This window comes from Hippopotamus amphibius, chromosome 1 (genome assembly GCF_030028045.1).
Source record: "Hippopotamus amphibius kiboko isolate mHipAmp2 chromosome 1, mHipAmp2.hap2, whole genome shotgun sequence".
Classification (NCBI taxonomy): Eukaryota; Metazoa; Chordata; class Mammalia; order Artiodactyla; family Hippopotamidae; genus Hippopotamus; species Hippopotamus amphibius.
The window spans coordinates 953,433-969,619 of NC_080186.1; the positions used below are offsets into that span (position 1 = coordinate 953,433).

The 16,187-nt window shown below is 59.4% G+C and overlaps 1 protein-coding gene across 3 annotated transcripts in view; it reads left to right on the forward strand.

The window, feature by feature from the left end:
• Positions 1–16,187, forward strand: part of PRKCZ (protein kinase C zeta) — a 94,927-nt gene that overhangs the window by 70,682 nt on the left and 8,058 nt on the right. For 2 of the 3 annotated variants that reach the window (XM_057750191.1, XM_057750181.1), the window contains 2 exons: positions 2,941–3,129; positions 5,806–5,903. In XM_057750191.1, the coding sequence (XP_057606174.1) occupies positions 2,941–3,129; positions 5,806–5,903 (287 nt within the window). The remainder of the gene's footprint in view (positions 1–2,940; positions 3,130–5,805; positions 5,904–16,187) is intronic. The other variant, XM_057750199.1, reaches the window with a different exon arrangement.

The following is a 16,187-nucleotide window of genomic DNA, read 5'->3' on the forward strand; positions in this document are numbered from 1 at the left end:
CCGTTGAGAAGTTCGTGAGCTCATTTCTGGGGCAGTCGCGGAAACTTAAATATGGACTAGGAGTGTTCCGGGAGGACACAGCCCTGTGGACGGCGGAGGTCGCCCACGCCGAGGCGTCCAGCTCGGAGCTCTGTGCCGTCTTTCAGACGCTTAGCACAGACGTGCTCTCTGGACAGATGAATGGGCAGAGGGCAAGGGAACGTGGCAGAATGTGAGCCGTTGCTGAATCTCAGAGGGGAGGATTTGGGGCTTATTGTATGATTCTTTCCCCCATGGGAACCGGGAGTGAGGGCTGGGTCTCTGTGAGCCCAAGTGCCAGGCCTGGTCTGAGCCTGATCAGAGGACCACTCTGACCTCAGGATCCTCTTCTGTCAAGTGTGGATAATGATTGCCCCTTTCTGTGAGGGTAAACAGGGCATTTGTATAAATGCTTAGCCCTGTGCTTGGCGCACAGGAAGCTTTCCACGGCACTGACCTTTGGTGTGGCCATTTCCACATTAGTACAGATGGCTCGGGCCATCACGGTGGACCAGAGGGGCACACGTGACCCCCACAAAGGAAACCCTACGCTCTTGTGCTTTGAGAGAAGGCGGGAAGGCTGGCCCCTAGGGGTGGGCTCACTCCCAGTCCTCCCGCGTGGCTGGCCCTGCGACCCAGGCGTAGGGATGGCCCGTGACTGGCTTTGCCCTTGACCTACTCCTGGCGTGTCTGTGGCTGGGGGGGCCTGGGGCTGGTGGAGGCACACCAGACTCGCTGGTGCGTGCCTCTCCCGCCCACCCCGGCGTCCAGGTTTTCACAGTTCCCACGGCGTCTTCCCTCCCCATGGCGGGTGTCCCTGTCTCTGGGAACCAGTGCCCGTGTGGCAGAGACGTCAGCGCCCCCAGGCTCCTCTCAGGGGCTCTGTGGTGGAGGGGGATTGGGTGTCCAGTGCGGCAGAGGCGGCCTGTCGGGGGCAGTGGGGAGGGGTGCGCGGCGCGGGGCCTGGCTCCAGGAGGGAGCAGAACCGCCCTCACCGCGGGGTCTCACAGGGGAGCTCCGCTGTGGAGCCCCAGAGGCTCGCGGGGGAGCCCGGGCGCCGTCTGCTGCTGCGGGCGAGGTCTCCCCAGCACCCCACACCCAGACAGCCCCACGGGGCCAGGGCCGGCTCCTGAGCAGCGGTTTCTGTCAGATTTTATTCGCACGAAAGCCGTGCTTTATTTTCCCGTGTGTGCTGTCCACACTCCGAGCAGCCCTCCAATGCCCAGCAGACACTGAGTGTCCTGCAGTTTAAGCCAGCTCTGCGCCGTGGCCGGGGGGCCGTGTCAGATCCCGCGGGCCGGGCTCCGTCCCGCCAGACGGATGCCTCCACTTTATTTATTTATTTACTTTAAATGTACCTTTTTGGCTGTGTCGGGTCTTCGTGGCGGCACGTGGGATCGTTCATCGCAGTGTGCGGGCTTCTCTCTAGTTGCGGGCTTCTCTCTAGTTGCGGTGTGTGTGGGCTTCTCTCTAGTTGTGGCGTGCAGGCTCCAGGGCACGTGGGCTCTGCCGTTTGCGGTACACGGGCTTCTCTGTGGTTGAGGTGCACGAGCTCAGCCGTTGTGGCGCACGGGCTTAGTGGCCCCGCGGCATGTGGAATCTTCGCTCCCTGACCAGGGGTCAAACGCGCGTCCCTGTATCGGGAGGTGGATTCTTTACCACTGGGCCCCTAGGGAGGTCCCTCCTCCCACTTTCGATGCCAGGCTCAAGTCCAGGTTGTCACCTGTACTTCTGACCCATCAGCTGTGGATCGGAGGGTCCCCTGACACCCTCCTTGGGTTTAGTTAATTTGTTAGGGTGGCCCACAAGGCTCAGACATTTTACTCAGAGGGTCACCGGGTTATCATAACGGGTAGTAACTCAGGAACGGCCAGCTGGAGGGCGCACACAGGGCGGGCATGGGGAAGGGGCTCCCATGGTCTCTGAGCGCAGCCACGCCCAAATCTCTGTGTGTTCAACAACCCAGAAGCTCTCGAAACCCATCCTTTCGGGGGTTTTACGGAGGCTTCGTTACACAGGCGTGGTGATTAAATCGTTGGCCGCTGGTGATGGATTCAACCACCAGCCCCCTCCTGTCGGGGGAGATCAGGGGATGGGACTGACCTTCTGGTCCCGGGGTTGGTTCCCCTGGCAACCGGCCGCGTCCTTAGGTGACCTGGAGGCTTCCCTAGAGTTGCCTCGTTAAAATGACAGAAGGCATCTTGCCGGCTCCCTAGAACAAGTAGGAACCCCGTGTTGCAAGTTACAGCATCATAGTTGGACTCTGGGTGATAAGTGAGGCTCGAGAAGTTGTGGTCCTGAGCAAGGACAGTTCCAGCTGACGCTCAGCCTCCATGCACAGAACCTCAGGGAACAGCGGCACCTTGCAAGGCCACGCCTTCCCCAAGGTCAACCCCCCCCCCGCCCGGGCATCTAGATCTTTCTGCCTGGTGGTTCTGTGTCTGGAAGGAGTCAGGAGCACTCCGCTGTCCTCCCTCCAGCACGGAATCCTCGCCAGAGGTAATTCTCAGGAGGGGAGCTCGTGCTCTTAATCACGTCGCCTTTCTCTCGCGTCACGTGCTACTTCCTGCAGTACTTGCTTTGGCGGGTCTTTCCAGGCATTAGCAACTTATGCTTTGTAACCCCCCAGGGAGGAGGGTGGCCTCCTGGTCCCGGTGCTGATGGTCCTGGGGCGTGTGAGCCCGCGGCCACCTCCTCGGCCCGTCCAGGCGGGGCCGGCCCCAGCCCCCTCCTCGCTCGCAGAGGGCCCCCCGTGGCTGGTGCGGCTCTCGGGTACCAGCCGCTCTCATCAGCAACTCTCGGGGTTTGCTCCCGGGTGGGCCGGGCTTGCCGTCGGGGGGTCAGGACCCGTGAGCGGGACGGGGCTCGGGGCACGCACGCGTCCCCTTCCCGCTCGCTCCCGTGTTGTCCTGCCGCCCCCAGGACCTCAAGCCGGTCATCGATGGGATGGACGGGATCACGATCTCTCAGGGGCTCGGGCTACAGGACTTCGACCTGATCAGGGTGATCGGGCGCGGGAGCTACGCCAAGGTGCTGCTGGTGCGGCTGAAGAAGGACGGCCAGGTGTACGCCATGAAGGTGGTGAAGAAGGAGCTGGTGCACGACGAGGAGGTGAGGCCGCGAGCTGGGGTCGGCTCCGCACGTGCGTGGCGCCCGCCCCCCGCCCCCTCCCTATCCCCCGGGAGACCGCCCCCCCCCCACCCGCGTCTGTGTCCGTGGACCCGTGGCTTCGCCTGTCCTGGATGCTCTGTGGACACGCAGCCGCGCGTGACGGGACCTTTGCGTCCGGCTTCTCTCGCCGAGCATCGTGTTCTCAGGTCCGCCCACGTCGTGGCGGGCGTCCGCGCGTCCCTCCGTTTTAGGCTGCAGCCGTGTCCCGTTTTACTGATAGGCCCTGCCCGGCCCCTCCGTCCGTCCGCCGGGCCGGGCATGTCTCCGTGGTTGCTGCTGTGGTCGCGCTGCCGCCTCCGTCTCCGTGTCCGTGCGGTTATTTGTTTGAGGCCCCGTTTCCGCGCCTGGGTGTTGACCCGAGTCACAGGCTAACTCTGCCTTTGACTCTTCGAGGAGCAGCGACACTGTGTTGCACGGCAGCTGGGCCGTGTTACCGGTGCGTCCCCACCAGCGGCGCGCAGGGGTCCCTGTTTCTGGGCGTTCTCGCCGATGTTTGCTGTTTTCTGTTTTTTGACCGTCTCCATCCTCGCGGGTCGGAAGTGGCTTTGGCATTCCCGTAGTGACAATGCGTTGAGCGCCTTTTCACGGGCTTCTTGGCTTCATGTACTTTTCATCTGTTTCTTTGACCCCTGGATGGGGGTTGCTTCCCTGAGAAGCTGAGGACTTTCAGAGGGAGTCGTCATGCTGTCCCTGTGAAGCCACTGCTGACACGGGCAGCGACTTTGCGCACGTGGTGCGGGGGCCACGGGAGGGCTCCCCAGCCCAGGCTCGCCGTTTGGAGGGTCCCCACGTGTCCTCCCGGCAAGTGCATTTGTGCAGTGCACACACTGCCCAACTGGCTCTCAGCCCAGGGTGCTGAGCTCACAAGTGAGTTGGGGTGTCCGTGCCCCACAGCTAAGGAAACAGAGGCCCTGGGAGGTGGGGGACCCTGCCAACGTCTTCACTGCCGGTCGCAGTCCTGCAGGAGGATTCCAAGCCCCATCTGAGCACGTGGCCGGCTGGGGGGTTGATGGTGTGTGAGGGCTGGTGAGTGGAGTGCTGAGAGGAGAGGCCTCCAGAGAGAGTTCCTGCTGTGCTTGGTCTCAGGATCTTCACGTGGCCACTGTGCACCGGGACCGGAACCTGGACTTTGAGGTGGTCCCAGGGGAGCGAGACCATAGGAGCTGGCGGGCCCGCCGACTGTGAGAGGCCCTGCCCGCCCGTGGCCCCGGGCCTGGGCCGTGGTCGATGGGCTGGATGGTGGCCCCTGTCCTGGTCCCTGGGACGTGTGAACAGGACCTTATTTGGGGAGATGTAATTACGGATCCTGGGGCAGTCCTTCCGGATCAGCTGGGGTCCCTAAATCCAGTGACAAGGGTCCTTTTAGAGAAAAGCAGGGGAAGGTTTGAGACAGAAAGATGAAAAAACATACACAGAGACGTCGCTGGGAAGAGGGAGGCGGAGAAGAGCCAGAGACACCCTGGAGGCACAGGGAGGCCCCTCCGCACGGCCCTGGGGGACGCAGCCCTGCCCACACCCTGAGCCCAGGAGCAGCGGGAGGGCGCAGTTTGGAGGATTTAAGCCCCATGGTCTGTGACGCTTTGTTAAAACAGCCTGGAGAGTCCAGCAGGCGGGAGGGGGGCAGACCCAGGGCGTGGCCTCCGCCTGGGGGAGGCGACGGCGTGCGTCCTCTGGGTTTTCCTTGCTGAGCAGCTGGGTGGCCTGGTGCCTCAGAGAACAGACGGCAGGGACCGTCAAGAGCCCCATTAGGGGCTGCTTTGCACGTAGGACTCTGAGTGGAGACGCCAGGTGGCATTGTATGAGCGAGTGGGGCGGGTCAGACAGAGCCATCCCACCCAGGGCATCCCCAGGAGGGAGGAGCAGTGGGGTCAGGACCCAGCTCCAGGACGAGGAACCCAGGTGGCCTTTGGCCCACCAAAGGGATGCTCACTGAGAGTTTGCTTTTTTTTCCAAAAACCTTCGGGGGAAGGCCGGCTACCTTGGACACATCCCGTTCCCTCTCACTTTCCCAACCCCTGAGACAAGAAGTTTAACCTGGGGAATCTGGGGAGTCTTGTCCAGCTCTCCCTTCTAGACTGGAGTGGAACCAGAGCTGAGACTTTTCCCCAAGTTGCAGCGTGGATTGGGAGGGAGACACAGCCCTGCCGTGGGAGCTGGTGCTGGGAGATGGGAGTGTGGTGTTGTGGAGACCTCCACTCTGTTTCCTCCTGTCTTAGGTGCAGATGATAATACAAACCTTCTAAGGCTGCCACGGGCAGCACGTGGTGGGGGGGGGGTGGGGTGAAAGCACGTAGCCCAGAGGCCAGCGCACAGCTGCTGGTGGTGGCTTTGGTGATGGTGGTAGAAATGGTGATAAATGATGATGGTAACAGATGACGGGTAGTGATGCTGATGGTGGTGGTGATGGTGGTGCAGGTGGCAGGTGGGGATGGTGGGGGTGGGTGATGGTGGGGATGGGGACAGTGGGGAGGGGGACGATGGTGGGGAGAGTTTCTTAGTGGGCATCTCCTTCTCCTCTCTGCATTGTCTTCCCTCAAGCAGAGCTGGCGTCCCTCTCTCGCCCCCACTTCTCCAGGACCCCTGTGAGGTGTTCACACTGCCTGGCTTCTATTTCAGGACATTGACTGGGTGCAGACGGAGAAGCACGTGTTCGAGCAGGCATCCAGCAGCCCTTTCCTGGTTGGCTTACACTCCTGCTTCCAGACGACAAGTCGGTAAGAGAAAGGGGGTGTTCGGGGGATGCTGCTGCTCTCTGATCTGAATCGTGTGGAAGCTGAGTGGGCGAGAGTTTCCTGCTGTCCTCTGTAGGGTTCTCCCATTTGCAGGTGTGGGGGCTTTTTGGTTCATCACACTAGCTTTGTTGTTCTCCTTGGCTGGTGTCGTATTAAGTAAATTTCATACACATGAAGCTGAATTCTTTAATTCTATTTACAAATTATTGAACGCATCCCACTGACACCCGCACAGATCCGGCATTGGGATACCGCTGCGAACGCGAGGTCTGTCTCTGCTTGTGGCTCTCACCGGCTAGTGGAATAAATTAATAAACACTAACAGCTTCATGTAGACGCGTTCTGCTTTAAAAGGTTTGGAACTACTGGTCTAGGATATTCAACATATACTCAGTTTGGAATTCTTTTTGCCCAGATGACTTGAATGTACACCGTTTGTTTACTTGAAAGGTTACTGTGTTCTGGGTTGGGGTCCTCAGGGCCACCCGCAGGTTCGGGGGCTTAGGAGAACGTGCGGGACACGGCACGTCGTCGAGCTCGAGGCTGTGAAAGGGTGTAAAGCAAAATTGGCCAACGGAAGGGATGCACAGGGTCCCTCCCTGGGGAGTCTCACAGGACACCCTGAATTCCTCCACAAGCCGTCGTGTACTCGGGCTTCCCTGGGGGCGGGTCATGGAGGCACCCCCCCCCCCCCCCCAGCACGCGCTCAGCGTGGCCCGTGCGGCGCGTGCTGTGTGGTCACGGAGAGGCACGCCTGCCACCTGCGGACGTTTCCCATCAGCGCGTGGAGCCGTAGACGGGAGAGGGCCCGACTCCGCTAGGGGCCCAGGGGCAAGCAGGCCTTTCTGCGTGGCGGTCTCGGTCCTTGCTGTGCTGTCTCTGCTCGGGGCTTCGCTGTGATCAGACCAGCAATTTGCCCCTCCCCCCGCGCCCGCCCTCACCGCTCCCCATCTCCAGGCCCCTGTTCCTACCAGAACTGGCCTTCCCCCGGGTCTGCAGGTGCCCCCTCCCCAGAGCTCAGTGGCTCTGCCTCCTGAGTGGGTCTCAGACGCCTCCCTTTCTATCCCCCGAACCCCAGCCACAGCCTCCTTGGGGTGTCCGGTCCCTGGGATGCCAGATGGCCAGTGACCCACGCTGGACACGAGCCACGCGGAGAACACAGATCTGATGTGTCCACCCCCTGCTTCAGAACCCCCCCCCCCCGCCCCAACACTTTCCCGGTTGCTTCTGGGGGACCGTCCAGGCTCCTGGCCGTGTGGACGAGGCCCGTGCAGCCAGGCTGCCCCCGGGTCCCTGTCCCTCTTCGCCACGCTGCTGCCGGGCCCCTTTCCTCACCTCCTCGTCCCCCGCCTGGGCACCGGGACGGCCCGGCAGCTGTGTCTGGTGCACTTTCCACGCCTCTCTTTGGCCCTGACCGGTCCCTTGGGATTACGGGACACGCCCGAGAGAGGGTGCCTGCCCCCCCCCCCCCCGCCGCCCCGCCCCCGACCCCATGCTTCCTAAATGGATTCCGAAACGAGTTTCACGGTGCTTCTTGGTCAACTTTAGAATATGAACTTGTAGGGTGTGGATGTACAAGGGTCAGATATTTCAGCCTCACTTCCAGCTCTGTTGCCGGGAGCACAGTGCTTCCTGCGCTCACGCCCTGGAAATCTGCCAGCTCACGTGTCCCAGGTGCGTTAACGTTAGAGGTGGGAAAAAACCACCCCGCAGGTGTTTCTGTGTGAGCCCCACGTCGCAGGCACGCACCGTACCGCCTTTCCAGGCTGCTGTGAGAAGACTTCACATCCGCGTCGACGTCCTTTGCCTCTCTTTCCCTTACAGACTCCGTCAGGACCTCGAGAAGCACCTGACGTCGGGTTGGTCAGGACAGGGTGTCTCTCCTGGGCTGTCTTCGTGTGTCTGCTTTGAGCCCAGGTTTACACATATGCCTGCCCCTCACCGCGCCCCAAGGTGTGAACTCCCTTGAGAGCAGGGCCAGGAGCAGGGCGGGGGCGTTTCGTGCTCCAGGTGGCTGGTTGGCAGCCTGGCGCCTCGTAGGCGGTCGCTCTGGGAAAAGGTGATGTTTTTAAGGCACAGTCATGTCCCTGGTACGGGTGATATGAAGTCAGCGTGTGTCAGAGTTTATGTGACTGACTAACGAGGGCCGAGTGAGAGCAGAGTTCTAGATCCCGCACACACCGGGTGGCGAGAGCCCTGGGGTGGACGGAAGCCTGGTGCCAAGCTGGCTGGGGGGCGGGAGGGGCCCCGCCGGGCTGACTTCCTTTGTGCGTCTGTGGACGGCATGGTTGGAAAGTGACTCAGAGGCCGGGGGAGACCCTGGAAGCCGTGCCCTGGGAGGGGGTGCCAGCAGAGCCTGGTTCCCCCGGAGACCCCATCCTCGTTTCGGTCTTCAAAGCCTTTCCCGGTTTCCCTGACTGTGGTACCAGCCAGAGGCTCAGCGCTGACAGCTGGGCTTCAAATGCCAGCCCCCCGCCTACTACCTGGGCGACCTTGCACGGGGCACCTTCTCTGGGCCCATCTCCACCCTGGGACAGGGGATGGCAGGGATGCCCAGCCAGGGGCTTGCCGTGGGGCCCGTCAGTGAGACGTGTGCAGCCGGGAGGGCCCTGCTCCCGGTGAACCGTGAGCCACGTGAGCTTCCGCCGAAAGGGCCTTTCCTCTGGGGGCGCCGGGTCGTGGAGGAAACAGACGGAACCTCGTGTCCGAGCCCCTGAGGGGGTAGGAATCCCCCCCCCACCCCACGTTGGGGTGCTGGCCGCCCCCGCCGCCGGTGTCTGACAAGCTCGGCCACCAGGACCCCCACGCGGACCAGAGTCGGGGACTGCGGGGGTGGGGGGGCAGCGGGGCACCCCGGGGGGTCAGGGTGGCTGCGGGGCCGTGGCCGGGGTGGGCGCGGGCCCCGCGTCTCTTCCTCTGGGCTCCTCGCCGCGCCGTCGCCCAAGCGCCTGCTGTGGAGCCAGGAGCCCGCGGAGCCCCTGCAGCGCCACCAAACAGGACACCTGCCCGACTCCAGAGCTGTGCGTGGGGGCCGCCACCAGGAAAGTCTGGTAAATAAGATGCAGTGTCTCACGAGCGGGTGTCAGAAGGGGCCTCTGGATGGAGAGGAAGTCGGTGTTTCTTTTTTCTCCTCAAACCCAGCAGTGCCGTCGGGTCAGCCGTGTTCACGGGTGGACGGGGCCTCCCGAACGTCCCAGCCGTCACTGATGTCGCCAGGTGGACGCACAGGGCGCGGAGCACCACGGTGTGCGGCGTGTGCAGATGTACAGGGGTTCAGTGTGAAATAAACACCTGTGTTTTAGAAAAACCATTGTTCATATCCACAGAGCCCGTCTTTTCTCAGCAATAGCCAAAATCAGCTACACCATCACCCAAACAGGGGAAACTGCTTCCGTTTAAGCTGTTGTGGGGAAAATGGATGATAGAGAGACTGTAGCTGAGAATCTATTTCTCCCCCCACCCCCCATGTTAGGTCGTAGTTTGGGGACCTTTTTCTCACTTCCGCGTGATCTCACATCACAGATGAACAAACCACTGGGAAGATACTCACAGTCGACTTGCTGTTCTACAATAAAACCTGCTAACCGTAGGCGCAGTGGTTGACGTGCGCTCATCTGTGGACATGGCTGCGTCTCACTCTTTAAAGAAGAACAAAGCAGCTGCGCCTTGTTTGTGGCAGAGCTTGGTGTGCTGTTGCCGTGGTGAGAAGCAGGTGGGCCTGCAGGGAGCAGACCCCGGGCCCGGTCTGACCTCCACCCTCTCCCGATGCGGGTCGGGGAGAACCCGTCCCCGGGGCGCTGGCGATGGAGGGGTGTCCACGGGACCCGCCTGCGACCGCGGTGGGAGGATGCACTCAGAGGGCCGTGAACGCGGCAGGAGTCACCCGCGACCTTGCGGGGCAGGTGCCCCCTCCTTGGGAACGTGAGTCACTGTACTTTCAAAAGACGGTGAATTTGTTCCCGTCAGAATTTAAACCCAGAATAGAAAGCGCGTCGCTGAGTGACAGCGGCGTGGGCGGAGCTCCTGTTCACCCCGGTCACTCACGTCCCCTAGAATGGTCCAAACGCAGCCCCGACCCCCCAGCTCCTGAGCAGGACCCCTCGGGCTAGACTTCCTGGCTTGAGGGCACACGTGGGGAGAAGGGCCCCTCCACTGGAAGTGAGTCAAGACTCCCTGGAGCACTCGGGAGGACCCGGGGTTCTGCTGCATCTTTCTGTCCCGTGGGTGGACCACGGGCGCTGTGGCAGGTCACCCACAGCCCCAGACAGGGAGGGACCCTCGGGGGGCAGCCTGTCCACCCAGCCCAGGGCCTGAGTCCTCCTGCTGCTGTGACCGCACACAGCCTTCGTGAGGGTGGATTCTTGTTTCTTCCTAATCTGGAGGTGACTGGCCACTTTTGGTCCAGGGCAAGTGGGGGGCGGGTGTGTGTTATTTTCGTGTGCTCAGGGACGGACATGCATGGGCGTGGGATGTGCTCTCCGTGAGCTGGTGTCCTTGGACCATCCCGTTAGGATGCAGTGACCTCAGCGCCCCACGCAGCCACTGCCTGTCTCAGATGACTCCCTGTCCAGCTGCGTCCCTCCCCAGGATAGGGCCTCGCTCGGGCTGGGTGTGGGGGCGCGTTTTGTTGAAGTAACTGTCAGGACCAGACCTGAAATTGTGCTTTTGCCAACGATTAAATGACATCAGAAACCACATAAAAGGGTAGCTTCTTTAAAAAAAAAAAAAAGATTTTAAACAATTTTAAAACGCAGGAAAGTGAAAGAAGGAAGGAACTTCTGTGTGCACTCCCTGGTCCTGTCGGCACTTTTTGCGGCTTGTTTTCCTTTCTGCTGTTTATTTCTCCGTGTGGACTTTGAAATCAACCTGTCCAGCTCCCACAAGGAAGACGGGCATCCTTACGATACGGACGCGTCCCCCTCAGTCACGCGGGTTCCCTTCTCGTCTGCTCTTTCGGGAGATCTTAAAGTTTTCTTCATGCAGATTTTTCAGGTCCTTGCTTAATTTTTGTCCTGAGTGTTTCTCTCTTTTGTTTCTGTTATATGTGAGGTCTTTTCTTCCATTACAGCAACAAGCGACGCCATAACGTGGTTTCTGCATGTTGATTTCGGGCCCATTGCCTCACAAGTCTCTCTCTCCAGTAACTTTCAGATGGTTTTCTTGGGTTTCCGGATGTGCAGTGATAACGTCTACAGAGGATGCTGTTACCCTCTCCTTTCCACTTTGTGCCTCTGTTCACTTCTTCCTCTAATTGGCCAGTACCTACTGCATTTGGGGACTGGTGGCAGTGGGCAAACCTGTCCCCTTCCTGACCCCGAGGGGAGGCATCTGGTGTTGGGACTGAGAGCCCAGCGCCGGCTGCCGTTGGGCCAGTGGGATGTCAGGAAAGCAGAACGAAACCATGCTGGCATTCTAGAGGAGAGCATTGGCGTTCACTGTGGCAAGGCGGGGGGTGAGGGGCGGGGGGGCGTTGGGGGAGAAAGGGAACAGCAGGGACCAGGGTCTCCACCTGCGGCCGTCGCCCTGGGTTCTGGGTCCACAGGTGCCCCGTCTGCCCGGGCTGGAGGCTACAGAGGTGCTGCCCCTGCTTGACTTGTTAGGAACGGGACCGACCCCTCCAGGCTCCTGGACTCCGTCATCCCGTCTTCCCCAGAGCCTCGGAAACGCAGCTCAAAGACTTCCAGACCCAGCAGTGGGGAGGAGGTTACAGATGTGCCAGTAACCAGCACGGAGTTACACTTTGTCTGAAGACTTCCAGACCCAGCAGTGGGGAGGAGGTTACAGATGTGCCAGTAACCAGCACGGAGTTACACTTTGTCTGAAGGAAGTTTACATCGGTTTCTATTTTATTGTCAAGAAAGAACATGGAGGGACTTCCCTGGTGGCACAGCGGTTAAGACTCCATGATCCCAATGCAGGGGGCCCGGGTTCGATCCCTGGTCAGGGAACTAGATCCCTCACATCGCAACTAAGAGTTCACATGCTGCAACTAAGGACCTCATGAGATGCAACCAAGGAGCCCGCCTGCCGCAACTGGAGCCTGTGAGACACAACTAAGGAGCCCACCTGCTGCAACTAAGACCCAGCACAACCAAATAAATAAATATTAAGAAAGGAAGGAAAGAAAGAAAGAACATGGAATTTTCCCAGAGGTCTTCGCACCATTTATGGAGGTGATTGTTTTGATTTTTACTTCCCAAGGCCTCCTGAAATGATGAATTGTATCATCATAACATATTTCCCAGGGTTGAACTCTCCTTGAATTCCTGGGGAAAACCATGCTTGGTCTTAGTGTACGATTCTGTTAATGTGCTTTTGAATTCAGTTTTCTGATCTTATTTAGAATTTTTTATAGATGTCTGATCCAGCTGTAGTTTCCCTTATAGGATTCTTATTGGATTTTTGCATATTCTTATTTTTTTATTCTCTAGAACATTCTAAATCGCATTGAAATGATCTCTTGGCAGAATTCCCTGAATTTGGGGGCCTAGGGTGTATCAGAGGGCAGCTTCTCTCCCTCTGCTGCCCCGTTTTGCTTGCTATTATTTTTACATTTTGTAGATGTGCTGTCCTCACACTACAGGTCCTTCTGTAGTTGCTCTGCTGTTTTGTCTCTCCGACCCTGCTCGATTTCATCATCAGGCATGAATGCTGAGTTGGGGAAGGGCTGGAGTTCACGTTCCGTGCGTCCTCCACACGTGAGAACACCTGCGTTTGAGCTGGGGTTAGCCAGGTCGCACTGGCCCTCGCACGCAGACGGCTGTTTGATGGTGTATCTGGCACTCGTCCTCCATGGGGAGATGGAGGCAGGCTGTGCACCCTCCCGCCTGCGGGGAGGTTTCTCTGTCCCAGAGCTGTGGTCTCCGCCGGGTCCGTGTGCTCACTGCGATCTCCGTGAGGCAGGGATTCGGTTCTGACCACGTCTGTCCTGCGGCTCACCGTGCGTTTCTGATTCGCGTCGTCACTGGGGGTGAGGGTGGTCCATCCTGAGATGCGCCCTTAGGCCCTCAGCCTCCTTTCCTTGTGTCTCTCGTAGCTGGGAGCCCGGGGGCTGGTCTGCTTCCTCTTTTCCTTTCTTCTGCCCCGAGCTCTGCTGGGTGAGGGGAAGCGGGGGGCGGCCACCCCTGTGATGGGGGTTCGGCAACTGGAGGTGGGGCTCCAGGCGTGGGTTCTGGATTCAGCCAAGTCTCCTAGCATCAGATCTTATCAGACAGGAACTGTGTGATCCTGGGAAAGTCATTTCACCTCCCAGTGCCTCAGTGTCCCCGTCTGTAAGACAGGGAAACTCCTAGAACCTACCACATGGTTATCAGGTTAAATTTCACACACAGATGTGCTTGAAATAGTGCCTGACATTGCGTGAGGGCTGTAAAAGCTGCTGTTCTTGTTATTTCTTACCCTGGGGGTCAGCACTTTTTCTCAAAAGACCAGACAGCGAGTATTTTCACCTCTGAGGGCCACATGGTCTCTGTGACAACCACTCACTGGGGTGCAGAGAGACGCAGGCAGTGTTCCGATAAAGCTTTATTGACAGACACGAGTGGAGGGCCGGACGTGGCCAGCTGCTGGTGTCCGTGTGGCATTACCTCTTGATCTCAGCACACTGTCCTGTGCCATCGGTGTCCCCTGTGAGTGAGGTGTGGGGCTGGTGTTTTATCCCATGGGGGTGTGGGGAGGTGGGGGCCTGGCCTGACTCATCCCTGACCTGAGGGAGAGCATCTCCCAGGCTGGTGGGGCCATGGTCCCCTCCTCCCTCTGCCCCCGGCGCCCTCAGCTGTCGGAGGAGCCTGATCCCCAGGTTTTCTTCAGGTGGTGGGGGTCGGGCAGGTAGGGCTGGACTCTGGCCTCCACTGCAGCCCTGCTCCTGCCCTGGTCCCCAGCCTCCGGGCTGACCGTGCTGTTCATGCCCCTTTCTGTCTCCGGCTCTTGATAAATCCTGTTTTGCGAGTTTTTACTCTATTTTGCACATTTAGTTAGTACTGAGGAAACTTCACCTGCTGTCTCGGCCCCAGGGGTGGCTTCTTCCCCGTCCTCTGTCCTGGTGTCACACACCTGCTGACAGTGCCGTGCGACCCGGGGCTCGTGTGCAGGGAAGTGGGAGGCCTGAGGTGGCGGAGCCCCAGGTGTGGAGCCCAGAGACGGGCCCTCGGCTGCACTTGGCCATGGACATTGGGGCGTTTTGTCACAGCAGCCAGCTCGGCCGAGTCACACAAAGTGTCGTCATCAGAGTGAATCAGCCCTGGCAGCTCTGGTGAGGTTTTGCGCTAAAGAAATGTTGCAAGTAGTACGCCTGAAACTAATACAACATTGTAAACAACTATACTCCAATAAAAAAAAAAGAAAGAGATGTCTAAAGTAGTATTAAGGTTTATTTGTAGAATGAAAAAAACTTTTTTTAGATATACAGTTGCTTTAAAAAGAGCATCCTGGGACCTCCCTGGTGGTCCAGTGGTTAAGACTTCCCCTTACCATGCAGGGGGTGTGAGTTCCATCCCTCTTCGGGAGCTAAGATCCCACAAACCAAAAACAAAACAGAAGCAGTACTGTAACAAATTCAGTAGAGACTTTTAAAATGGTCCACATCAAAAAAAAAAAAAAAAGACTCTTTAAACAAAGAAAAAGAAAGCATCCTTTTCTGTTCTTGTAGCTGATTAGTGTCACAAATTAAACGAATTCTGTGCTTAGTGAAGTTAGCTGAGCCCCGGGGCCCCAGGGGACAGCCATGGAGCAGCTCAGGGTGCCCCCGTGTCCACCCGCAGACATGTGGCTCCTCTTGAGACTCTTCTGACAGGCTTTCCTGTGGATACAGAAAGGAAACCACCATTGCTTCTACGTGTCTAGGTTTCTCGATGTCGTCTTAGGGTTTCTTCTGCTCCCTAGGGCGTCGTGCTGGTGTCTGGCTCCAGCATTGCTGTATTTCTTTCTTCTCTCCGGAATGGCATTGCTTTCTGTCCCTGTGGGCAGTGCCCATCCTCCTCCTGGGGAGCACCCGCGTTGGGCTGAACACACCTCCCGGGACAGTGTGTTTCCTGGCCCATTGCGGCAAATGTCATCCTGTGCTTTGATGTCACAGAGTTTTCAGTAAATGCTTTTTGTTGAAATCGTGAGGTCGTGGGCCTCTCCCCAGGGGTCCAGGACCTGCACAGCACTCCCCTCAGGGTGGCTGCCGGGGTTAGACGTGCGCACGTGTTGGAGTCCTGCCCAGCGGTCAGCGAGGGCTCACCGCTGTCCTTCCTCCTTACTGTTTGTGCCCAGTTGGCAAGCCTTTTCCGTCACTCACCTCCGTTGTAGCGAGAAAGCTGCCGCAGGCAAAGTGTGTGTGGGTAACATTTATCTGTAAAACAGACGGATGCACGTCGGGGTCAGGGTTCCGGGACCCTTTCCAAGGGCATCCTTTGGAGGCAGGGGAGGCGCCCCACCCCCACAGGCGAGCCGGGCCTCCCCCAGGACGACAGGGAAGGCTCTGGCCGCTCACGTCGGGGTCAGGCTTCCGTCCCCGTGCCTGCTCTGTGTGTGTCGGGGCTGTCGCTGCTGTAGACACGTGAGCAGGCTCTGCAGCTCGTTCCCCGGCTCCGTGCGGAGGGCGTCTCCGCCAGGCCCACGGGGCAGACGGGCCGCCGGGCGCTCGGAGGGGCTGGGGGCCGGCGGGCTTGCTCCCCTCCCTCTGCACTCCCGACTCCCCGAGAGCACCCCAGGGGAGCTGCTGACCTGAAACCCCCAGGCCACCTGCAGCAGGTATTTCTGGAAAATCGTGTGTGAATTTAATGTTGAAAAGGGAACCTTATTAAATGCGAGAAGGACCTTATCAGGAAAGAAACCACACGGTAAATGGTAAATTGTTTGGAGACTTGAAGGGGACATCCAGAGGACAGAGCTGTCCGTCACCGGGTCCCTCCTGCCTGTGGCCCTGCTGCCCTGCCACCGCCCCGGAGGGCGCTGACGTCCCAGACTCCCTGTGGCCAGGTCAGCGAGCCGGACCCTCCCCCTCAGGGCCTGCGGCTGCTCAGGGAGGGTCCCCCCCACTCCTTCCCCTCCTGGCCGCCCAGCCCCCTGGCGACCTTGTGGGCTCTGCCTCGGGCCCTCCTGGCCAGGGCACCTGTGTTCTCACCCGGGCACCCCCCTCCCCCTCCCCCTGGCCATCCCCACCCCGGGGTCCATCCAGACAGTGACCAGAGGGCCACCGGCATCGCCCAGGTCGTGCACCTGCCCTTGTGGCTTCTCCTGTCAAGGCGGATGCCTCAGCCTGCAGCAAAGTCCCTTAGCTCT